Here is a 25,027-nt window from a genome sequence, read left to right as displayed (position 1 = left end):
CATTCATATTTGAGTTAGTTTTGTGATCGGTGGTAGCAGGGCTGCAGGGAAACTTGAACTTGGTGTTGATCTGAGTGATCAGATATAATGCTAAGGACAGTGTTGTTGGAAACTGGGTGTCCATCTTTGGACTAAGATGCCTGAGGAGTAAGGATTGTAGTTTTTATTAGTTTTAATTTTTTACTGTCTTCAAATTTTCTACATTGGCTTCAGTTCAAATAGTATAGGCCAGGTTCTGATGGTTCTGATTTAGATGGTTCTGATTTAGAGGGTTGGATGTTATTTTTTTCTCCGTGTCTAATTTCACCACAGTCCTTCTGCTCAAGTTGTTCACCCGCTGGTCTCCATGTCTATAGGGTCCATCATGGGACTAGGGCAGTTCAGATGACTGATTTGAGATGGAGGCAGGAGCGGGAGAAAGTATTTGCTTCTTCCAGGGCAAGCTATATCCCATGGGCTCTGGAATATGAAACAGTTTTCCTTAGTGTCTGGCAGCCCTATCAAATTTTAATCATTTTAGTAAACATTTCTCCACAACCTCATATGCAGGGTAAAAATGGCTTTAAAAATATGTATGAGACTTTCCATACTTTAATGTTGTCTCTCTTTTATCTATGGCTCATTCCGCACATGCAGAATAATGCACTGTCAAACTGCTTTCAATGCTCTTTGAAGCTGTGCGGAATGGCAAAATCCACTTGCAAACAGTTGTGAAAATGGTTTGAAAATGCATTATTTTGCGTGTGCGGAAGGGGCCTATGATGCCCTAACCAAGAGCTATTCAAAGCAACATAAATTGTAATGCCTGGCTACCTGTGAAGAGTTTGGGTTGTATACCAAAATATACGTCAGGTTTCTAGACCACAGCCTGGAGAACAGAATAGTCCCTTAGGCTGAGCATACAGAACTTGAATATCCCTGTACAGCTATGAATCAGGAGTTCAGGAGACTGCTTGTAATATGGCTGCTAAAACTGAAGCCTCTATCAAAATGTCTTGCTTGAGCCTCATTTGTGTCACTCTCCTTATAAAAGTGCATTACTGTCTTGTCATAATGGTGCAGAACCTTCAAACTATTCTTGTACCATTTCCCTCCCCCCCCCCCTTTAATTTCCTGGCTGCAGGCTTAGGATCAGCAAACCTAAACCAGCAGCAAACTTAATGAGGAGCATCTGTAGGGAAAGGGCATGCAAGTGGAAGTGTGTGTGTGTTGTGTGTGCGCACAGATGTGTATGAGCACATGAGTTTGGACAGCAGGAGGTCTACCTCTTGAGGCTTGAGGGTTTCAACACAGGTTACTGTGAGAAGAAAGACTGAGGGATGATGGCAGTTGTGCTGTACAAGAGACTGTCCCAAATCAGGATTTACTGTCTCCACAGTGTCTGTTTTCTTAAGATTGTTGTGAGGTTTGGAGGCCTTATTATAACATGCAAATAAAGGCAGTGCTAAATACATTAATCTATGCACAAAGCTGGGAAATGTGCTTTCCAGTGTTAAATAATGATCAAGAAAATAATGCTTCAGATATTATGCTGGAATGTTTTTTTCCTCAGCTAAGGTGGCAAATTCCAGGCACCTCTCCATGTGTGTGTATATTTCCTGACATAATTGTAGATACATGTCCGTGTAACATCAAGACAGATGCTGTGGATTAGTGCCCATCATGTTACATACCTGCCCATCCTCAACCTGATTGTTTACACTCTTTTTTCCTACCTATAAATAGCCACACGATGAGTCCGATGGAGCTGCTATAAGAAAGATGCCACTTGTGCTGAGAGAGACTGATTTCCACCCACTTCAGGTTAGTACCCCCCCCACACACACACACACACTCTTTTCTGTTTTGAGCAGGATCAGACTTCAGCCAGACACTGTCATTAGCCCCTTCCGCACATGCAGAATAAAGCACTTTCAATCCACTTTCACAATTATTTGCAAGTGGATTTTGCTATTCTGCACAGTAAAATCTAGTTTCAAAGTGCGTTGAAAGTGGATTGAAAGTGCATTATTCTGCATGTGCGGAAGGGGCTATTGACAGAAAGAGATGGTATGTATATATACCTCTTCGTATGTACCTTTTCAAGCATGGACTTGCTAAGCATTTCACCATGCCAACCTGAATTCTAGAGAAGGACAAGAACACTGGGTCTTTCTACTTCACAATAACATTCTCTGCAATAAGCTCAGGAATGCATGCAAATTGACACTGGACTAGATCTGTGCCAAATTTAGTGGTGGGATGGACAGATGGACTTGGAAAATGAGCCAACAATAAAGGCTTCCCACTCCATCACCTCTGAGCAGCAAACTTAATGAGGAGCATCTGTAGGGGGGAAAGGCACATGTGTGTGTGTGTGTGTGTGCGTGCACAGCTGTTCTGAGCACAAGGCGCCATGTATAAAAGTTGCCTGTGGTTCAACAATGTCTGTGGGATAGGGGTGATCCCAGCCTCTCTTCTGATGTTCCCTACTCTGTGGCACCAGGGACCTCCTATCTCAAGCATCTTATCATGTCTACAAGAGTTCGCTTTCATGTGGAAATAGTGGATCTTCAGCCTCACCGCATTCCACCACTGTTAGCAGGAATGTTGGCTAGAGGAAGGGCTTCCACATCCCCTTTGTACACAGAGGCCCATGTGACCTATTGAATGACAGCCTGTGCTGGTCAAATCATGGGGCAAACAAAGACCAATGGCATCAGCTACTACACAGGGCATTCTTCATGGATGTATGTGTGCCCACTCACACATGCCAGTAACTTCTTTGAATGTACTCACATTTTAATAGGGGTAACATTTATGAAAAATGCAATGCATAGTCATTTCCCGCTGCATAGACTCCCTCTACTCACATTCTCCCATGATACTCTCAATACAGGTGTTTCTCCACAGCATCCATTCCTTGTGCCTATTCAAACTGTACGCAGAACCTCTGAGAAACTTTCTGGCGTAAAGCTAAAGTATCCCCCATGAGGCACACCGGTGCCCAATCATCGCTTCTTGTCACTGTCAACAGAGTGATTCTCTCCCTGATTTGACTGCCCAAGAAAACAGCTCCTAAAACTGCAAGATTCTCCACGCTGCTACCTCCCGTTGCCAGATAGGGGGGTGCATGTGCATTTGTTTCTCTGCAATATATTGCTTTCTGTTCAGATGCCCCCCCCCCCCCCCGCCCAACTTACTTATTTCAGCCAAGGAGCAAAACTTGCTGGCTGTAAGCATAGACCCAAACACACAGACAGCATCTTTCCATATCAGACTTAGCCATGAGAATTTTGGCTCTTGTTCTTTAGGGATGTGAAAGAGCAAGTTCTGAGAATTCCTCTCTACTCAGAGAGGGATGAATAGGTTTGGTCTCAGCGGTCCCATGTTTTCCAGGATATTCCCCTCTACTTTCCTTGCTTTGCATTTCCCAGCACTTCTAGCATCCAGAGTGAAAAATCCAAAGGATTTGTTTTGTTTTGTTTGCTCTTTCTTTTTTAATAGCTGACTCTGTGGGAGCAAGAGACTCCCCTCTTCCCAAACGGCATGATTGTCAAAAGAGCCAGTCCAGGAAACAAACTGCTTTTGACCTTTTAAGGCTTGTTTTTACATTTTTATTTTATTTTAAACACAAGTCCTTGCCCAGAAAGCCTGGGGTGTTGTCTGCAAAACACAAAACCCCCATTGCTTATAAAAATTACACCCTGCAGGAAAAAGTACTTTCACTCCAAGTAATTCCCCCCACCGCCACCTCCAGCCTCCTCAAAGTAGCAGCAAGAAAAGTTTTGCTAACCAGGCTGCAAATGTTAAAACTCTAAGGATTAACACACACACACACACACACACACACACACACACACACACACACCCCAATTATTTAGGAAGGCTTGGACACTTCCTAGGGTCTTGTTCTCTCCCTACTTCCATCCGCCCCAGAAAAGGACATTTCCTCATTTTGGCAAAAAGAAAAAGAAAAAAAAACCACCCTTGTTTCAGGATGCCCCCCCCCCCTCCTGTTCTTTGTTTTTAAAAAAGCCCAAACAAAAACTCCTCTTCCCTTTATTTTAGCAACCAAACACATTCGCTTTCTGGACTGGGACAGCATTTAACTCAAGCCTTTGGTGCCGGGGGGGGGGGGGGGAGGTGGGGGAGACTTTTCAGCCCCTGTCTGAAAGTCTGATGACTTTGATTTTCCTCTGTCAGTTTTGGATGTTATTCCCTTGCTAAGCAGCGTCTCTCCCCCCCGACCCCACCAGTAATCACAAACATGCATGAAAAGGAGGGGAGGGGGGGGGGCAGAGGGAAAGTCTTAAATCAGTCCCAAAGCCAGACAGACGTTTTAATCAAATCAAATTAGAATCAGCAGCGGTTTGGGATGGGGGGAATGACAAGGCACACAGCAAGACCCCCACCCCATCCCCCCCTTCCAAAACTGAATGAGATGCGAGCCCTTACCTGAACCCCCCCCAGCAACACATAGCATAGTAGACTCAGAGTGTGGGCTGGGGGCGACGCTGCGGGTTAGCAGACAAGCGGTTTTGTTCCGAATGATCGCTTCAGCTCCCCGGTGCGGAGTGAAAAATTGCCTTTCTCCCGGCTGGCTCTGCCCCGGGTTCCTTTCCTTTCCTTTTTTTTTCCTCTCCTCTTCCCTATTTGTTTTGGTTTGTGTTTGCTGGGTGTTAGGTGGGAAAAGCTGTCTGTACTTTTTTTTTTTTGTTTGTGCGCAAAGTTTTCACCGCTCTCTCTCTCTTTCTCTCTCTCTCTCTCCCTCTCCACTCTTCCACCTCCCGTGATTTGCTCTTTTGATTGGTGTCCAGGAATGTACGAATATAAAAAAAAAGAAAGGAAAGAAAGAAAAAGTGCATACACCCTCTCTCGAAGCTGCTGCCTTTTTTAAAAAAATTCAAGTGTTAAGCAGAACCAGGTTGCTTTCAAGAATGTATTTGATGCAACTGTATACAAGCGCAGGCTCATTCATTTCTCTCTCTTCCCCCTTCTGTTCACCACCCACCCCAACGATACCCTCCCCTTCAGCTCTTCAGACCTGGGGAGGAGGGAGGGGGGGTGAGAGAAAGGTAAAGGCTTTAGCAGTGGGCTTTGCTCAAAGTAAAAGAAGGAAGAGGAAAGAAAAAGTCCTTTTGCAAAAGAACTATCCAGAGGAAATGCCAGCCCACCATACCCCACCCCCTCCCCACCCCGCTCCCTAGATATCTGGATGCTGCCAAGATTTGCTAGTGGCATTTTTAAAGGGTTTCCAGCAAATGTTGGAGAAATCAAATGTGTTTGTGAGGGCTCAGTTGGGGTGCTGAGGAGGAGGAGGAAGAGGAGGAGGAGAGGTGGGCTGGCTGCTCTCCAGAGGAGGGAAGGCTGGAGAAAGGTACCAAGGGCTCCTACCTGCTCTGAACTCCATCTGGTTAAAGCCCCCGTCCGCTGCAGCCCTTGAAGGTAGGTGTGTGACTAAATGCTTCCTTTCGCCGAGGGGTCTGCATGGAGTCTGCTGCCTCCTTTATTCTGGGCCAGGATTAATAATCCCATTTGCCAATCCCACTCACTAGGGTTTGGTTTGGTTGTGGGTTTGGGTTTTTTTAAAATTTGGTGAGGATATTTGTGAAACCTTCTTCTCTTCTAACCTCCCCCCCTTTCTGACGTGTAAAGCTTTAACCACAAAGCAAAGCCCAGTCCCAGAGGGTGGGAGAGTGTGGGGGGCATGTGGGAGGAGGAGAGGTACCGCAGATTGGCTCCTCTCTCCTACTAAGAGACAAGGCGAGGTGAGTGTATGAAACCACCCTGTCTCAGCCTGAAATGCCAGATTTGGAAAGGGAGGTGGAGAGCGAAAAAAAGAAGCTTAGGTGGGGGGAGAAGGGGTGGGGATAGAGGGAAGGAACTGACCCCTTCTCTTTCTCCATTTCTTTCGCCTTCCCTTTGCTTTTTCTCCTGCTTCTCAGCCAGCCTGACTGTCTGTAATACATTCCTGCATAAGAAGTCCTCGGCCCAGCCATTTGGCCTCAATTGCATAGGGCTTGAACATTACACATCCGTCAAGCGGCAGGAGCTTGGAGTCCTGCTGCCTCCCCGCTGCCCTTTCACAGCAAACAAAACACAATGGCTTGCTGGTGGGTTGTTGGATGTTTGTCCCATTCTCACAATCAGAATGGCATTTAGTCATCGGCAGGTGACTAACCCTCCAGGCGACAGATGTCATGAAAGGCTGATGTGGGAGTGAGTGCCAATAGTTCACTCAACAAGAGTCAAGGGCATTGGGGTGTGTGCAGGAGGGGTTCTTTGTCTGTTCTTCCTCCCCTGGCAAAAAAACAAATATAATTTTACACATTTGTCTGTCATTCATGCCAGCATTCTTCCTTCCTTCCTTCCTTCCTTTGTGTGTGTGTGTGTGTGTGTGTGCGCATATTTGAGTTCTGATTGTAATTCATTAATCAGCAAAAGATTTCCCAGCCATATTTCAGCACAAGGCTTGTGACTCAGCACTCTACTTTCCAACATCAGGGGCAACCTCTCCTGCCCACCACCACCTTCCTGATCTGGATGGACTCATTGGAAAGTGCTGTGATAAGGAGGCCTGAGAGACTGCAGAAGAGCTCAGGTGGTTTCACGAAGGGAGGGATCAAGATTCTCACAGAGGGCAGATTCCTTGCAAGACAATAATCATGCCTTGCAGAACTCAAAAGAAAAATATCAATATTGAGGTTATGCAGATGTAAACTACTTATACATTCCACATAGATCAAAAACCTGATTTTTTTGCTTCCTTGACCCCCTCCCCTTCCTTAAGTCCTCAGAATTTGTTGGGATGTACTTATTCCTTTAGGGTGCATGGTTATGTACTATAAACTTCACTGAGTTCAAGGGTTTTGCAGATACAAAACTGTGTGCAAGATTGTAATCAATTTTAATATAGACCTTTAATTTTATATATAGTATTCACGTTAAAAAATCTACAGCAAAGGTGACTCTGACCCAAAAACCTCCTTTGTAAGAAATTGGGTTTTAGTTTTGATGTCTGTTTGATTTCTTTCCTACTACTGCCCCAATAAAACCAGTTTTGAAGATCAGAGTTCTGAAATCTGTGCAGAATTTATTTTTTGTTTGAAGTTGTTTCTAAATGTGTGTCGGTGCCTTTTTTTGTTTACTGTGTTGTTTAAAAAGTTGCTTGACAAAAATACTTTCTGTATTTCAATAGCTAAGAAATTGTTTGTTTTCAATTACTTTCCTTTGATTAGGACCGACTTTGCTGATGGGAGTCCTTCTAACTAGAGGAGGAGTTTGGAAATAAACTTCACATTTAAAATAAACTATCAAATGTTATTAAAGCTGGCATGTCGGGTATATGACAAAAATGAAAAAAAAAACCAACCCTGTTGATTCAAATTACTAAATATTTACATATTTTGCAAATGAGAAAAGCAAGGAAGAGAGTGGTTTTGTACTGTATAAGGAAATCCAATCACTTTATACAAAATTAATTGCGTTTGTGAATAATTTTTTTCATTGTTAAAACCTGACTCGTTATTTACATGGAAAAACTATTATGAGGCTTTGAACTTTAGGGAGGAAGGGTGGGGGAAAACCCTTATTCCTTTTTTTTTCCTTGTGGGATTTCATGTAATGCTTTGTGTAAAAACAAAGACGCTCGCAGACACAACTAATTTTCGCTTTTTTTCCTCTCCAAAAAAGCACTTTGTGCCTCCAAAAGATAAAATTCAGAATTCATCTCAAATGTAGTCAGAGCTTAAACCCCTCTGCATATTAGATTTTATAAATAAAACTATTTGCTACAATGCGATATGAGTTGGAATGTTTGATCTTTATTTAAAGGAACTCCTTTACTACTTGTTTTCATTCTCATATAATTTTAAGTGTGGGTGACGATTTATGTTTCTCAGATTTGACTGGTGAGTTTAGATTTAATTTGTGTAAAATAAATACATAGAAGGTAAGACACAGAAGCTCCTTATAGCTTCAAAGAGATAGTCTTACACACAATGCGTTGCATTTCTTTTGGTCTAGACACAAGTTTACGTGTTCATAAAATGCATAATGCTTTGGGGGCCTATTGCTTCTGAGCCCTTGTTCCATGCTGTGTTTTTAAGTCTGCTGCAAGAGACTGCAAAATGAAGTGAAGTGAAGAATGTTGGGGTGGTGGTGTTCACAAACCCAGAAAAAGCCCGAGTTGTGACATTTGGGCCTTGATCTTAATTGAAAAGCTCTCAAGTTTGCTTTCCCAGCACAGAGATGCTAAAACCTACACTGTTCTGTATAAATATTTTAAAAGGGGTCCTTGGGAAGTTCTGAATATAAACTACACCCATTATATTCTATGGAAGTTTGAAATATATGGGACATCTGGTTAGACCTGTGGGACTTCAGGCCTTCTAGGACTGGAGACAACTCTTGACATAATGGGCATTCTCAAACATGAAAGATGGCCGATAACTGTAGACAGAGCTTACCTTGCTTCATGTGTGCCAAAACACAGTGGCAAACTAGTAAATATCAGGATTTCAAAAAATCCTGAATGTGATTAATGTATTGTCGAAGTGTTCATAAAATGCATAATGCTTTCATGGCTGGAATCACTGGGGGGTTGTGTGGTTTCTGGGCTGTATGGCCGTGTTCTAGTAGCATTGTGATAAATGTGATCACAGAAAGATTCTGAAAATGCTTGTTTTCCAACATATATATTCACTGTTCTTTACACTATGGCTTGCTGGTAGTTCATAAAAGCGTTAAGAGTACTGGATGCAAACATTCCATCATCTGTCCATTACCCTGAAAGCAATTCTAAATGAACTGGGTGCTGAAGTGTGAAGTAGAGGCATGATCTTGATGCACATCAGTAATAAGAGGTTGACAGAGCGGCAGCTATGCAAGTCAACAAGTGTGCATCATCCAAACAGTTTGCCTCTTTTGAGTTTTGTGATTCTGTCTAATATATCTTAGTATTTTGGCACCTCACAAAGAGCCGTTACACCTGCTGAGGCAGTCTGTTGTTTCCAAAACATGAGTTTTGCAATAGACAGGCCACAGCACCTGTCTAAGAAGCTCCGATCCACCAATAACAGTTTTGCATATTGAATCATACTCTAAAAAGAACTTCCGTCATGTAAGGAATGCTTCTAAAGGGGATGAAATAATTTCTTCGGACTATTGCCTCCTCCAGCTTTGTCTATCTTGATTCTCTTGACTTGCTCTGTTTTGCTTTCAAAGTAACTTCTCATAAATATTTTGTGATATAGAAAGTATTGCACCATTCCAGGTGTATTTGTTAAATGTGAGGGGCAAAAGGTATAGCTTGTTCATTACTTAAAGGACAAAAAAACCTCTGCTATGAGAAAAGCCAAGTTTCTGAGTTGAGTGTATTAAGGTAACGTTGCATAGGAAAGATCCGTCTGATCTGCGTGATAATTCCAGTGTCTGATACTGTCATAGAAGAGCAGAACACGATTAATTAGGAATGTGCCATCCACTTTTTCTGTGTTATCTTAGGACCTTATCCACCATGCTTTACAGAAACTTGTGTTATGTTTATGAATTGAATGACAGGCCAGTGTCAGAAAAGTTTATATTCAAATGTTCTAGAAGCAGCACATCAAAACCGTTCACAGTGAGATTTGGAAAAAATTCTTTTAATTATCCTGTACCCCTTTTTCTGTTTTGTTGTTGTTGTTGTTGCGTTGTTCAGAGCAATTGGCTAGTGAAGGGGAAAGAGAGAGACTGAAAATATGGGGCAATAATTGGAAGCATGAGTTGGAGCCCAAGGAGGTAAGCAGAATGAAGTCTCACTTTCTGACAACTTCAACCCACATTCAGGTTCCTCCTAGCTTTACAGCATGCAGCGTAGATTGCCTTTATTTTTTAAAAGCTCTCTTTGCACCCATAGCTCTAGAAATAGATGAAGTTTTTAGGGTTCTGAAGAACATAGATTCTACACTAATGTAGTCCTAGAGTGGCTTCAGGTACTGTGGAAGATGGATGGAAAAGTATAAGAGCTTTCCTTTTCCTCTCCCTGTACATCTCCCTGTCATCTGAAATAGAATTTGTGTGTGTTTGCATTATTATTTTTATTATACAGAGAAACAAATGAAAGAAAAGTCTTAAGTACTTGTTCTATGGATCATAATTAAAACATCCCCTCAAATTACGTTAATTCATGATAACATACTGAAGTTAAGTGGAGTTTTGTCAGCTTTAGGCATAAACACAGCTTCTTTATTTTACTCCTTTGCGCCTCACAACTTGTGCATGGAGCTTCATTGGTAACTAATTATTTTGATCAAACTCTAGTTTGATCAGACTCCTAGGCAAACTGGAGCTTATTTAATCCCTGCAATCTTGGTGTAATCCCAGTTAGAATCCCTGTTTCTGGAAAAAAAATGCATGCTGCTTAGCCCAGGTGTCTACATTCAGGTGCCACAGTACATTTGTACTTGATCAAGCGGAGGTTTTTAGCCAAGTTGCGTGCATGATGGAATTACCAAGTGAAACATTCAAGTATAACTTCCAGACTATGTTCATGTCTGACACTACCAAACGTCTTATCAATCGAAGTTTCTCATGGTCTCTGAATGCCACCCTAGTGATGGCAGCTAATAGTTATGCTAATTGTCTTAACAAATGGCCTACTCTTTCAGGATCTTTGTCTGGGATGTGCTCTCTACTTTAGAGTACATACCATAGTCACAAGGTGGAGAAAGTAGTCTTGCATTGGATACAAATGTTTCAAGGGGTAAGTGGTCTGAAATTAAGTGATCTTGGAAAAATAGCTCCCTAAATCTATTTGATTACTCCATTTTGGGCCTGACAACTGGACATAAATTGTGTTTCCAGTATTCTTTTCCCCCAGGCAGCATTCCTTCTCCTCCATTTTTCTGAAGCTGTATTCATTTGAGGTTACTTCAGTTCAACATGCACACTCTAAGTCCTTAACATTCCTGACATTTATATTGTTCATACAAGGAGTTAAAAATTAGTATAGATCCATTTCATTACCATAATTCTAATTCATTTGTGCAATTGCTGCATATGTAGGGCTCATTTTCTTCTTTCTCTGACAACCCTAAAAAGTATGCTTACTTGTACACTAGGAAAGAAAGCAAGGAAGAATTCTGAGTTACTTCCTTATGTATTCACTGAACACCAGTGTCTGGAGTGGGAGCCACATGTCATGTAGCCCCTGTACCAAAACAAAGGATGGCAGCCTAAATAATTCCTGCAGATGTTCCTTACTCCAATTCCAAATAAAGGTCTATAATACCTTCAACTTCCTTTTGGCTTTTTCCCACTGTCCTTACCTCACCTTTCAGCCATTTTCTTGCACAACCTTGGTACTTTGTGCTTATGGAATACATTTTGAAATAATTTTATTTTCACAACAGTTCAGTGTTATTTTCCCATATTCTCCTTTTATGTAGGGGTAGACCAGGGGTCTGCAACCTGCAGCGCTCCAGATGTTCATGGACTACAATTCCCATCAGCCGCTGCCACCATGGTCAATTGGTCATAGTGGCAGGAACTGATGGGAATTGTAGTCCATGAACATCTGGAGAGCCACAGGTTGCAGACCCCTGGGGTAGACCTAGAATTATAGGAGTAGAACAGAATGATAGCTTCCAAATGTCAGGAAGGTGCACCAGCCTTAGTGCCATTCTTCAGAAGCAGAATGGTTGCAAGTTCCTCTGCCTCTGAGAGCTCCCGCTAGGCAGTTAGTAGAGTTCTTGTATGGAATCCTGTGGGTTTCAGGGAGGCTAAAAGAGTGACTAAATCAACTAATTATCTAGCCTTCTCATGGGAAGAGAGGCCTTTGTGAGTAGCTTCCATGTTTGACTCTCATCCCAGCAGCATCCCTGACACAAGGCTAAGCCATTCCATACATAGCTGCACAGGGCACCACCTGGCATGCATAGTTTTGGCAGGCTGTCTAGGTCTGCTGTCCCCAGCCCCTGCTGCCTCTCTCTCTCCCCCTCTCCAGGCGCCCCATCACAGGAAGCACTGTGGGTGGCTGAGCTCACCAGAGATGCTCCCGCACCCTCCAGTGGCCCCAGTTCTAGTCAAGCTTATCACTTGCCAACCTTTGCTTGAGCTGTCTTGACCTCTTCTCCCCTCCCCTGCTAGCCTGTAGTGTTTGGAGGGGAATGGCTTGGGGACATGCTTAAAAGGGCGTTGGGATAGGAATAAAACATATTTCTGGTTTTTCCTGTAGAGACATCACTGGTAAGATCACAAAAATCAAGCTGAAATATAGCCATTAGCTGCTTCCTCTCATACAAATACACAGATGATGACTGTTCTTGGTGGTGTAATTTTGTACAACTTTCATGGAAAGACAGTGCTTTCTGCCCCTTTGGATCTTGCCCCTTGTTATCATATGTCTGTGCTGCTTTCTGCTGCTGTTCCCCATGTGCTCTCTCAAGTTCTTGCCATGGGTTTCCTTTTCACCAACTTCCCATTCATCCATTAAAGGGATTGGCAAACTATGACAGGAGAATGACATCACTGGACATTCCAATATGATTAACGGGGCTGGGCACTTCATGTAATCATGTCATTTCAAGTTTTGTGCAGATCCAGGGCAGATAATACAGGTCACCCATGAGAAGTGTGCTAGAAACATCATTGTGCAGCCACACTAGGTAAAAATCATACTTCAAGTCACTGTCTGAATGCTAAAAAGAAACCATAGAATTCATTCACATATGCTTTTTCACTCAAGTGCATCTGTTGTTTCTTCTCAGGTAAATTCTGTAGTAGATTCTTTGGCATATGTCAGTTCCAGGATGACTAATAGCATAATCAGTGCTCCCCGGCACTGTGAAGAGAATAATCAGCATGCTGTTTCAGAAAACAGGAAGTACTAATTTGCTTGGGACTTTCTCTAGAGATCATGCTACGATCAGCAATAGCACATGATAGCTGGTGGTATAAAATAGAAACTCCATCAGACTGTTCTTTACTTGTTCCTTACTGCTGTCAGGTCAATCACAATTTTTAAACACACCATAAAGGGATGCTTCTATAACTATAATCTACGTTTCTGAAAACGAAGGTTGCCAAAATACAATTTCTAAAGTAAGCTGCCCTCTGGAACAACCAAGCTGTTCCTTCAGGGATCAAATTAACTCACAGTTGGTGTTCCCAAATAAAGTAGACACAGTATTTCTAGGGAACTCTAGAATGTTTATCGGAATAATTTAAATTATGTAGCATAAATTTGGGGCCCGCAAGGAATTAAGAGAGAGTACGTTATTTGGGGGGGGGGGGGGGGTGATTCCTTGACCAAATCCTCCATCTTTAGAAAGTTATAAATTTTAGGGGCATGAATAGACCAGTTTGGACATGTGTGCTTCAAATGGACCCCTAACTGATTTTGCGCCTCTTAGAACATGTTTTTTATAGAACATGTTTCGGATAAAAACGGTGCACGCAGTTTTTATCAGTGAGAACCAATCTTTTGGAAAAGAGCAGAAGGTGAGTTAAGAGACTTGACTGCGGGCGGAGGCTTCAGCCACTAGGTCTCATTCCCTGGAGCTCACAGAACAGGGGCTTGATTAAACAGGCAAGGCTAACACTGTATTGTCTAAGGCTTTCACGGCCGGAATCACTTGGGTGCTGTGTGGTTTCCGGGCTGTATGACCGTGTTCTAGCAGCATTCTCTCCTGACGTTTCGCCTTCAGGATCCTCTGAAGATGCCAGCCACAGACGCAGGCGAAACGTCAGGAGAGAATGCTGCTAGAACACGGCCATACAGCCCGGAAACCACACAGCACCCAAGGCTAACACTCATTTTTTTGGTGGGGGAATTTAGTAGGGGACTTTTTGAAAGGGAGGCCCATAGATCTGTTTCTGAACTATTTAAGACTACTAAATATGGGTGGTCAGGGAGTGGCTTCTGTCACCTGCAACTGCAGTTATATATTTGTTTTTTGCCGGATGATGTGGGTAGCTACACCTGCAGCAAGTGCAAGTGCATGGCCAAATCTGTGGATACTTACGGTAAATCCAGAGATTGGAGTTTTGAACAGACAGGATGTATCTTTCTACAAACTTTAGAAAAGCCCTAGATTTGCAGCACTGCACATACTGAGCCACCCCAGTATCCCCCCCCCCCAACACACGAACACAGAATCTCCACTTCCATTTAATGCAGTACTTATTGATCTGATGGAAATAGAACAACTGGGGGGGGGGTGGTGGTGGTGGTGGTAAAGATTACACTTTAAAAATAAAAGAGTCATTTCCCCCCCTGAAAATAACATTATAAAAAATCCAGGAAGGAGCACAGAACTTTTTTTTTAAAAAGGCAGAATAGATTTTAGTTGTTTAAAGAAACTAAAAAGTTAACACAGAAAAGGCCAGCAATTAGTGAAGGTGGGGAAGACCATGCTAACAGGCCAGTGAATCATTCTGAACTCATATTTCATTGCACAAAAGTGCCTTAGTTCCCAGCTCTATTTATTTATTTATTTTACCAGAAGCAAATGGATTTAGGAAAGTGTTTATATTTTAGATTTGTGTGTGTGTTTTTTTAACCAAAGGCTATTTGAGGAGAAAGAGATTTCATTTGAAACCATTCAGTTCAGTTGGCGTAACTTCCCTCTTTCGTGTCAACCTCATCATTCATTTTGTAGCCTCGGGCTTTGTTCACTGCAACCATTAAACGCTGCAGTGACTAGAGAATTACTCATTTCCCCCCAAGGTGTGCCACAGCACTCCTTGTAGATTCTTTACTCGCTAATAACTTTATCTCTTGGTTACATATTCCTTTCAAGGATGAAAGTACCTGTTTCATTTGGGGTAGGATCCTTAATATTCATGTCCTAATTTTTAATTCTTATGCAACATTGTGTATTTAGGAACTTGCCTTATTTTCTACATTCATTGAAAATGCTGGGGGGAAGAATTAGGACTAATAAAAGGAAACACTTCTTCACACAACGTGTGATTGGTGTTTGGAATATGCTGCCACAGGAGGTGGTGATGGCCACTAACCTGGATAGCTTTAAAAAGGGCTTGGACAGATTTATGGAGGAGAAATTAGATCTATGGCTGCAATCTTGATCCTCCTTGATCTCAGATTGCAAATGCCTTAGCAGACCAGGTGCTCAGGAGCAGCAGCAGCAGAAGGCCATTGCTTTCACCTCCTGCATGTGAGCTCCCAAAGGCACCTGGTGGGCCACTGCGAGTAGCAGAGTGCTGGACTAGATGGACTCTGGTCTGATCCAGCAGGCTAGTTCTTATGTTCTTATTGTTAAACTGTGGAGCAGATACGACCCTGTCCATGGGGGGATGAGGGCATGAGCGCCAAACATTCTGGAAAGTAGAGGTGATACTAACACTTGTCCTGGCATCAAGGCCAGCCTCAGAGAGCCAAACCTTACAGCATTCTAAAATGGACTTAGTGGGTGCGAGAGTGGGATTGGAGCCGGGCAAGAGAAGGGGAGTAAGAAGGGGAATATTTCAGCTGAGAAAGTTGGAACAGATCTTGGTTGAATATTCCTTCATCTAATTCTACATAGCTTCATAATGCAGTTTCACATAAAATAGCGGCACAGAAGTATTTCTAACCCACTGAATTGGCGCTTGCCTGAAGGTAAGTTAGGCATTTTCCGCATGACGTAATTACACCAGATACAACCAGGATTGTAAATTCCAGGCCAATGTTATCCTTGCTCCTCCCTTCGCACGTCTGCACATTTCCATGTAGGAATTGAGTGAAGACTTGGATGAAATACATTTCTTTTGCATGAGTGTGGTTCCCAAGCACAGCATCACGAGCTCACAGAATGAACAAAGAGGAGAATGGGGAAATTTTGGACCCGCACTCCCCATTAGCTGAAGAGGAATGTCGATGGGCCACTGCCATGAGCAGGAAACGTGCTTGGGGTGATGTGTCGGGAAGGGCTGCAATGGTTGGCAGGAGAGAAGAATGTGACGTCAGAAGAGAAGGACAAGGAGGCGGCCTGCTGGTGTGGGGACTTCAGGTGGTGAGGCGGGAAAAATAAACATGTTTGGGGGGACATGTTGGGAAGAGCGGGCTGCAACAGTTGGTGGGAGAGAAGGACGTAAAGTCAGAAGGGGAAGCCAGGGGGTGGGGAGATCAGGCAGCCAGGCAGAAGAAATAAACTGGTCCAGCTTCCATGGTGTTTGCATGACAGCAGGATTAGCACGAGATATGTGAAAAGAACCGCCAATTTGCCAGTTTTTGAAAACCCCAGGATAAGGGAAATCCCATGGGGCGCCCCCGATTTAGGACTGGGAACCGTGCAAAAATCTTGCACAAACCAGGGTAAGTCACTGCCCCATCCCAGGATATTTGGACCATGCGGAAAACGCCTTAGTTCAGAAAGAGAGCCTACTTTTGAGAAATGCCGTTGTGCACTTTTGATTAGACAAACAAACAATTCCCTTAACCCATCCACTGAATGTAAGTAAAGAACACGCATTTAGTGGTCACCGGGCTTTGCAACAGGGTTGGTTACAAATCTGGGAAGATAACTTGGTTAATTTCAAATGCCTGCTAAGTGGCAAAGACAGCAGCAGCAAAAACAAACACACAGTTGGAGGAGAGGGTTTAGTTTTATAAACTGCAGCGACTTTCTTGCTTTTCCTGTATTTGATTTGCTACAAGCTTTCTACTTTTGCCAACAAAACAAACAAAAAACTCTAATAGATAGTGGACTGCAAACCAGATCAGTTCTGCCCGCAGTGTCATTTGGAATGTGCTCAGTGTGTCGGGGTTCCTATGAAAAATGCCTTCATATTTTAATGCTGGTTTAGTCCTCAGGTTTGCCCAGTCTCCCCATGCTTCAATCGACATGCGTTCTCCTTTGCTGTCTTGCTATTCAAACCAGTTTTGAAAAGCTGAAATACAGGGGTGGGGTATTGATGACACTATGAACATTAGCCATCCAGTCAGCACTAGAAATTAGCAGAACCAATTTACATTGCACTCAGTCCTGGACAGAATATTACACGGGACAAAATATTATACTGCATAAGTGCACTGGGACTCCATGTCTGTTTTAAGTATGTCTCTACACACCTAGTATCCTCACACACAAGCCACACATATTCCAAAGGAGTCAGAATTAATATTATACTGGTAGTCTTGAAATGCCCTATTATTTGGAATCACAATGACTTGCACAAGTATCATCAGATGATCCAGAAAGAGTGCTTTGATAGTTCAATGCCTTTAAAACAAGGCATAAAGTAACTGTCATTTTTATGGAGGAAGGCTCCTATTTCAGTGATGGAGAACATGTAGATGGTTTAACCCAGTGGAGGGATTCAGCAGGTTTGCACCACTTCGGCTTGTAAATAACCAGTTGTTAAATTATTTGAATCCCACCACCGTAACCGGTTGTTAAATTATTTGAATCCTACCACTGTTTAACCCAGGCCTCTCTATTTTAAAGAACCTAAGGCAGCACACCTGAGGAGAATTTTGGAGAGGCACTGCTGGTCTGATGAGCTAGATAAAACAATGATCATTTACCCACTTGTAGTATCCTTTGCATCAAGTGTACTCTCCCTTCAGATTGGTTCTCAGTTATACATATGTTTCCCCTTCTTTGGAACTCACTGCGCTCTCAGATCAGAGAACCCCACAGTTTCCAAAACCAGTTAAAGTCCGACTTTTTCTCTCCCTTTGCAAGGAAAGTGAAAGAGATCGCTGTGTGTTAAGCTTTCTTCAGGGTTTCTCTCTCCCCCCGCCTTCCCCAATCACACGAAAGCAGTTTCTCCCACTCTTTGGGCTACCATTTCAAAATTACCAGAAGGGCTTAAAAAAATTAATGCTGAAGGTCTATAGCACTCTAAATCTGACATAAAATGTACATGGTCCAGCAACGTAACACTAGGCCAAAGACAGCACCAAAAAAAAAAAGTGGCAAGCAGTCTCCCTAAATTGAGTTGCACAGAAAGAACAAAGCAATGGGAGGATATAATTGTGACTGGCTCTGCTAAGGGCAATTCACAGGGGTAAAATCCCTGGATAAACAAAAAAAGAAAAGACAAAAGGAAAACTTACTGCAAAGCAAACAGCGGCAGGGTAAGTAGTACATGCATAAATGGCCAATGATATGAAGTAATTTCATATTTTAAGTTGTGTAAGCAAACACCAGAGTGAGCACTAATTCACACAACACTGGTATTCTGAGAAAGTGGGCTGTTGTGGAATGACCATGCAATTGCTTCCAAATGCATACAACTTGCAGTTCAACCTGCACGGTTGTGCTGCTGAGAATGGATTGGGCAGTGGCATAGAAAGTGTTTTGAAAACTGAGAAGGGACGCCATTTCATGATCGCTAAGCCACATTTGCATTTACCACATAATGAGAACTACAGAGTGAATTTTCACTGTGTGGAAGCAGGCTGGGTTTGCATGAAGTTACTCAGCTCATGCAATTGCTCAAACAGTCATGCAAATTATTCCGAAACACCTACACATCTAGTCACCTGGGGGAGGGGTGTCTCAAAGATTCACACAAGGATCTGAGAAATGAATGTTTCTGTGCAAGCTTTGAAGGACTCAAGTTCTCCACTGGCTTATTCTGTAACTCCTTGACCACTAACTTTCCTCTGCCTTTGCGTCTATGAAATCAGCACATCCATATTTGAGATGTGATAAAATCTGTGATGTGATCACATTCATGTGATGAAACCTTTCTTGAAGACAGTTCAATGATATCTAGTGAGTATTTAGAATCACTGAGGGCCATTCACAATTATCTTCATTTATCACCACAAAATACCTGGTGAACAATCATTGACCCTGAGGAGTAGATGCAGTTGGATCTGTAATGTGAATGAGTAGCAAAACAGGTATAATGTTACAGCTGTAGATCACTGCAATCAAATATCTCAACTAGAATGGTCAATTATGGAACACAGCCATGGAAAACAGACAAAAGTGCCTTGTGATATAATTTTGTAGCCTTTTTGTCCATGTGCTTTTCACATGAATCACAGGTGAGATCTAACACTATTTGTGATAGCATTTACTAAGAATGTTCTCTTGCCACATAATAGTATTTATAATTCATTTCAAATGTTCAAAGTGCTTTCTGTCTCAATGATCCTTGCAACGAACCTGAAAAGGTAAGCTGTGCATCATCCCCATGTTTCAGATGGAGGGGGGGAGCAGATAATGAATGCCTGTAGACATCTAATGACTCCATATTTGGGACATTTACACCAGAACATGTGAAGTGTCCTGCTGGATCAGACTAGTGCTCCATCTGACTCAGCATCCTGTTTCACACAGTGACCAGACAGTGGCCTGGACAGTCAACAATAGGGCATAAAAGCTGAGGCCTTCCCCAGTGATGTCTTCCTGGTAGTTAGATGTCTACCACCCCTGAACATGGAGGCCCCCTTTCCCTTTGAAGCTGCAAGATTTAACAACTGCAAATATTTCTGTCTCATTATTTTCATGGCCTGTGAGATGGCTCACAACAATCCCATTCACAGTAAAACCAAGTATGCCAGTGTGCTGTAGTGGTTAGAATGTCAGACTAGGTTCTGAGAGATACAGGTTTGTATCCCGCAACCGTAACCGGTTGTTAAATTATTTGAATCCCATCACCCATCCCAGTATTTAGACCAGGGGTAGGGAACCTGCGGCTCTCCAGATGTTCAGGAACTACAATCGGCCATGCTGAAAGGGGCTGATGGGAATTGTAGTTCCTGAACATCTGGAGAGCCGCAGGTTCCCTACCCCTGATTTAGACTGTGCCACTCTCCCTCCGGAGAGTCAGTGATGTCAACCAAGACTATATTCTGCGTTTATCTTTTACAGCCAGCAGAGGGCGCACGACGAACAGCAGCATGCCTCGGCTTTTCGGCCACCACCTGGCGGTCGAGAAACACAGTCCCGCGGATTCCCCCCAGACTTCCCATCCGATTGCTGGCGCGCTCTCGGCGCAGACAGCTTGGCAACCTCGCCTGCCAAGTTCTTGAAAGTCTCTGCTAAGCATGCATAAGCTGCAACGTTTTGGAGGCTTCCAATACGGCCAAATGTGGGCAGATTTTCCCCAGGCCGACAAAAGCAAGGCTCCCGCCTAACACCAAAGCGAAACCTATCTGCTGCCAAATTTCAAGTCCCTGATCCAAAGCACGGAGGTGCTGGAATTTCTCAATGAAAGCGGCGGAAAAAACTGGGCTAGGCTTTTGGTTGCTGTGTGCCTTAACACAAAACATGAATTTCATTCCCCGGCCCTTCGTTCTCCCAAACATGTTACCATTATAACCAATTAAAGAGAGAGACTGAGAGAAGCCGCCGTGATTGCTATGCTATGCCTTTGTACTAACAGTTCTAATGGGCAAAGATATAAGCCAGCAGAAGGAGGAGGTAGAATGGAAAGTTAAGCCACGTCAATAAACGTCATTCGCTTGAACAAAAGCCCAGCTGGAACTTCAGACGGTTTCTTTAATTTTCATTAAGGTGATGCCTCATAATATTGCCCAATGGCCTCTCCTGTTTATTAATTAAGAAAAAAAATTACTACACACACAGAGCATGGAGATTGTCTCTTGTTTTCAGAGTTACCATATAAAAGACGCCTAATGTTGCTGCATAGTACAGGGGATCCATTTGGTATAACAGCCTGTTTGTATCAGTGGCCCCATAGATGCTGCTGAGAAGCCCTCAAGCAAGGCTTTATGGATATTCTTAATTTTGTTTTCTTTGTTTTTTTCTGTTTTTAAAAAAAGGGAAATAAGAAGGTATCTACAGATACCTCTGTCTATCTACAGATACCTCTGAACATAAAGGTTCCATTATCCTGTCGTGATTAATAGCTGTTGACAAACCTATTATCAAAAACGTAATCCTTTTAATCCAACATATCTACATCTCACCATTCCCCAAAGAGCTCAGGACAATACCCATGATTCTCCTGTTCTTCAGTGCATCCTCACAACAGCCTTGTGAGGTCCTGTTAAGCTGAGAGAGTGATTGGCCCAATGAGCTTCATGGGTATGTGGATTTGAACTCAAGCTGTCCATGTTCCAGACTAGCACTCTAATCACTATACAACACTGACCCTTTTAAGGATGGTTTAAGATAGTGAATGTCATTACCCCTTTCTGCAGTAAGTTGCCCAAGTCAACTATACATTGTGTGAAATCACAAGCAACCATCCCCCACACCTCCAAATCACCCATATTTTCATTTTTTCTTCTCTTGCATGCATCTTCTACCCCATATCTTTTGCTCTGAAATTTCATGTATGAAGACTTATAGAAAAAAATCCCTGTCCACAGGGATTTCTTACAGGTAAGAATTAGAAAGTACAAAGCCTAACCTGATCACTAAGAAAATCAGTTTACAGGGGAAATGGGGGCGGGGCATGTTTTCTGACTTGATCGTGCAAACTGTTCTTTAAGACTAATGAAATTCAGTTTCAATCTGCCAGTTGATGGGCAACCCAATCTGGGGGTGGTTGGTGGTAGAGAGAAAGTAGTTCCTGAAACTGGCATGGGTCTGTGCCAGCGCATTTGCCTGACCCACCACTGGCCATCTGCAACAACGAATATACAGAGAAAAGTCACTAAGTGTGGCCTTGTCATTGGCTGCCTGCTGATACAGCTACTGCTTTTTCAGTCAGTGTTCCAAAGGAAGGGAAGAAACACTGGTATTTCTGCCTAAAGTACTTGCACCCAGTTCTCCCTCTGTCACGGGACTGAATTGCTTTGTGAAACATCCCCAAAAGATTCTATTTCCCACATCTGTCTTGGCTTGAGCTCCTCTCCTTTCCTACAAGATGCTGTGCTTAAAGCATCCAACTTCAAACCACTAGGTTTTTTATGCCCCCTGCTGGCCAACAAAGAAGCACAATAATACAATATGCCATGTTGAACCTATTTTGTGTCATTTTGGTTAGTCCTAATAAAAGGTGGATCATACCTACAAGTTAAGGAACAACATACTTTCAGACCAAGACACACAGTGGAGGTGGACAGTGGGAGGATAGATCATTTAAAATAGATCTGCAAGAGCCATTTGGAGCAGGGGCATTCAGCTCCAGAGGGCTTAGGCAAAACTATTTGATGTAGTTTAATTACTAAAAGAACTGTGTTACCATGGAAGACTCCCTACCACACAAGTGACTAACCTTATATGAAGAATTAGCCCATTCCTCCTGTTTTTCAGCAGAAATCCCTCTCCCCCAGCTGATTTTAGATTATTGTGGAAACATTACAGGTACTCTGATCTTGAATTAAGCTGTCTGCCTGATGTTCTCTGTTCAAAAATCTAAACAATTTCTTTTCAGCCTGAGCAATTGCTCCTAGGATATATTGTTCCTTAGGTACCTTGGCGGAAGCTTACATGAAGCTGTTTTATACTGAGTTGGACCACTGGTCTTCTTCTTTGACTGGAAGCAGTTCTTCAGAGTCCCTTCCGCACATGCAAAATAATGCGTTTTCAAACCACTTTCACATCTGTTTGCAAGTGGATTTTGCCATTCCACACAGCTTCAAAGAGCACTGAAAGCAGTTTGAAAGTGCACTATTCTGCATGTGTGGAATGAGCCCCAGCTACAATTTATTTCGTTATATATCCATACCCTGCTTTCCCCTCCAATAGGGACCTAAAGTAATTTACGATATCATTCTTCCCTCCTCTATTTTATCCTCACAACAACCCCATGAAGTAGGTCATGCTGAGAGAGAGAGTGACTGTCCCAAGGACCCTAAACTTCCATGGGTGAATGGGTATTTGAACCCGGCTATCCTAGTTCAACAATAACCACTACACTATAGTCTTTCACATAATGTACTGCCTAATCCTTTTAACTGGAGAAGCCAGAGCTTGGACCAGGGGCTTTCCTCATGCAAAGCAGGTGCTTGACTATTGAGCCCTGGTCCCATTAGAGCATATCTGAGCAAACAGTAACTTTGTGGGCTTTTTGTATACAGATGTGGATAACCCTTTGCAACTGAATAATTCATTTTTTAAATTCTTGCAGCTGTTGAAGTAAGCATCAGCTCCTAAAGTTTATGCCGTGATAGACACTGAAATGCCACAAGACTTTTTTTTTTGTTCAGGCAACAATTGATTCTCATGTCAACTTGCCTGAAATTATTTTATACTGGGATTGTTTGTTGGCTGGAATTCTTTGGTACTGTTAGCCAACATTAGGAAAAAGAAGTAATCTTTCTGAATCCCCATGTCAGAGAGTACAATCATTATCAACACATTTTCACCAAACAGATATGCTAACATGGATTCTTAGAAAAGTGTGTCATTGAAATTCAAAAATATCCAGTCTTTCCCTGCACTGATCTTCCTCTTTAAATTGTAGCCCCAATGATTGTATAATATTTTAAAAGCTGACATGTGGAAAATATCTGCATCTCCTAGGTGATATACCAACATGTTGATATAAACTAATTGGGCCCCTTTAGATGTCCAAAAGACATAAAAGACTTTTTGGTCCACAGTAATGCTTCTTTGAACAAGCACAATGAAAGACCAAGACTTTTTCCAGGACCAAAGCCACTAAAAGTTAATTCCCCTCTGAATTCTGTGTGTACTGTTAGAAAACAAACTTTTAAGAACACTGTAGGTGGGAGAGATGAAGAATTTAGGAGTGGCACTACATACGGCACCGAAGTGTGATCTGTGTAAACTCTGTTTACAACAAAGTGGTGAAAAAACCAAAGATAGGCACATAAAAATAATATTCAAATTGCAAGCGAAGCATACCATTAATGTAACATTTCCAAAAAAAATGCAAGCTTACAGATTTTACTTTGGGGACAGTGTAGTTAGTATCTTCTAAAAAGGGAATATATTTAAAGGGAAGCTGTTTGGATTATAAAACTCTAATTAATCATCCAGGGATTTAAATCAAGCTTTAGATATCTCTTCTTTATTATGAAGCTGTCTTTTATCAGCTGAGTTGGTCGTGTATATGTGCATAGTGGGAAAGAGCATACTGGCCTTCAGTGTGATCGCTGGCTGTTGTTGTGTTGCATTCTATTCACACGGAGCAGAAGCCAACCAATAGTGTGTTTTGGTCATGATCTGTCATGTTGTGAAATGGGCAATGCATGGATTTTCCAGAGGGGTACAGCTTCCATTCACATGAAATGAATGGAAGCTTAACCCACACAGAAAAAAATAATGTATTGCCCAATTTACACTGTACATGATATGACAATTATACAAACTGCATTCCAAAAATGCATGGCTGGTGGGTTCTAGCTCCCCATGAAGCAAATGTCAACAGAGGGCTTCTGTCCCTATGAGCAAGAACAATGCTTTTTAAACATTCTCACTCATACATCTTTGCTCACAATCACAGATAAGACATTCAAGCATTCTCTCACTCTGCACAGGAAAAATGCCATAGGTAATCCACTGCTATTGCAATTGCCTCTGCATTTACACCCACAGGGAAAAAACACTTGGAAAATTGCTGTTCACACTGTTGCTGCCTCTGGCCTATGTGTGATCATCCAAATGCAGTGACTATGGACCATTGAAACAAGATCTGAAACCACACACGAAGTTAATTGACAAGTTGTTGTTAGCTATGCTTCCATGTGACATCCTGGCTTAATCCTACTTGTTCCCCAGAGCCTCTCTGTGCACTCACTCTCCTGCTCAAGAGATGCCTAGCCAGAGCAAATTAAACCATTTGTTGAGACAAACTAGGATTTCAGCTATCATCTCTAGAAGACACTCTGGCTTCAAAAACCCATCAATTAAAATAAGCCACGATTTTGCATTCTTTTAACAGAGTCACTGTGAGTTAGATTTGACAACTAGATTAAAATCCTGTACCCCCTTAGGTACCAACAAAATTTGGGGGGTATAAACTGAGTTTGAGAGTCCAAGCTCGCTTTGTCAGATGAGGGTATCAGGCTGAAAAGAGCTTTGACTCTCAAAAGTTCATGCTCTAAAATTCTTGTTGGACTTTAAAGTGCCACGGGACTCAGATCTAGCTGTTTTACTATGGACCAACATAACCACTGTCTGAAAATTATATATGTCAGTCTTTCTCTAAAACTGACTTG

At 42.5% G+C, this 25,027-nt stretch overlaps 2 protein-coding genes across 2 annotated transcripts in view; one reads left to right on the top strand and one right to left on the bottom strand.

Moving 5' to 3' along the window:
* The window catches only part of CLCF1 (cardiotrophin like cytokine factor 1), a 52,472-nt gene extending 47,378 nt beyond the window's left edge, over positions 1–5,094 (bottom strand). Inside the window, exon 1 of the mRNA XM_048483944.1 lies at positions 4,438–5,094. Within this exon, the coding sequence (XP_048339901.1) occupies positions 4,438–4,465 (28 nt within the window). The 5' untranslated portion in view covers positions 4,466–5,094. The remainder of the gene's footprint in view (positions 1–4,437) is intronic.
* A 312-nt stretch (positions 5,095–5,406) lies between these two features.
* Positions 5,407–25,027, top strand: part of RAD9A (RAD9 checkpoint clamp component A) — a 42,435-nt gene continuing 22,814 nt past the window's right edge. The window contains exon 1 of the mRNA XM_048483939.1: positions 5,407–5,427. The gene's annotated coding sequence lies outside the window, so the exon portion shown is untranslated. The remainder of the gene's footprint in view (positions 5,428–25,027) is intronic.

Source organism: Sphaerodactylus townsendi, linkage group LG02, assembly GCF_021028975.2.
Source record: "Sphaerodactylus townsendi isolate TG3544 linkage group LG02, MPM_Stown_v2.3, whole genome shotgun sequence".
In the NCBI taxonomy this organism is placed as follows: domain Eukaryota; kingdom Metazoa; phylum Chordata; class Lepidosauria; order Squamata; family Sphaerodactylidae; genus Sphaerodactylus; species Sphaerodactylus townsendi.
Note: the sequence above shows the minus strand (reverse complement) of the source record. Positions and strands in the feature narration are given on the sequence as shown.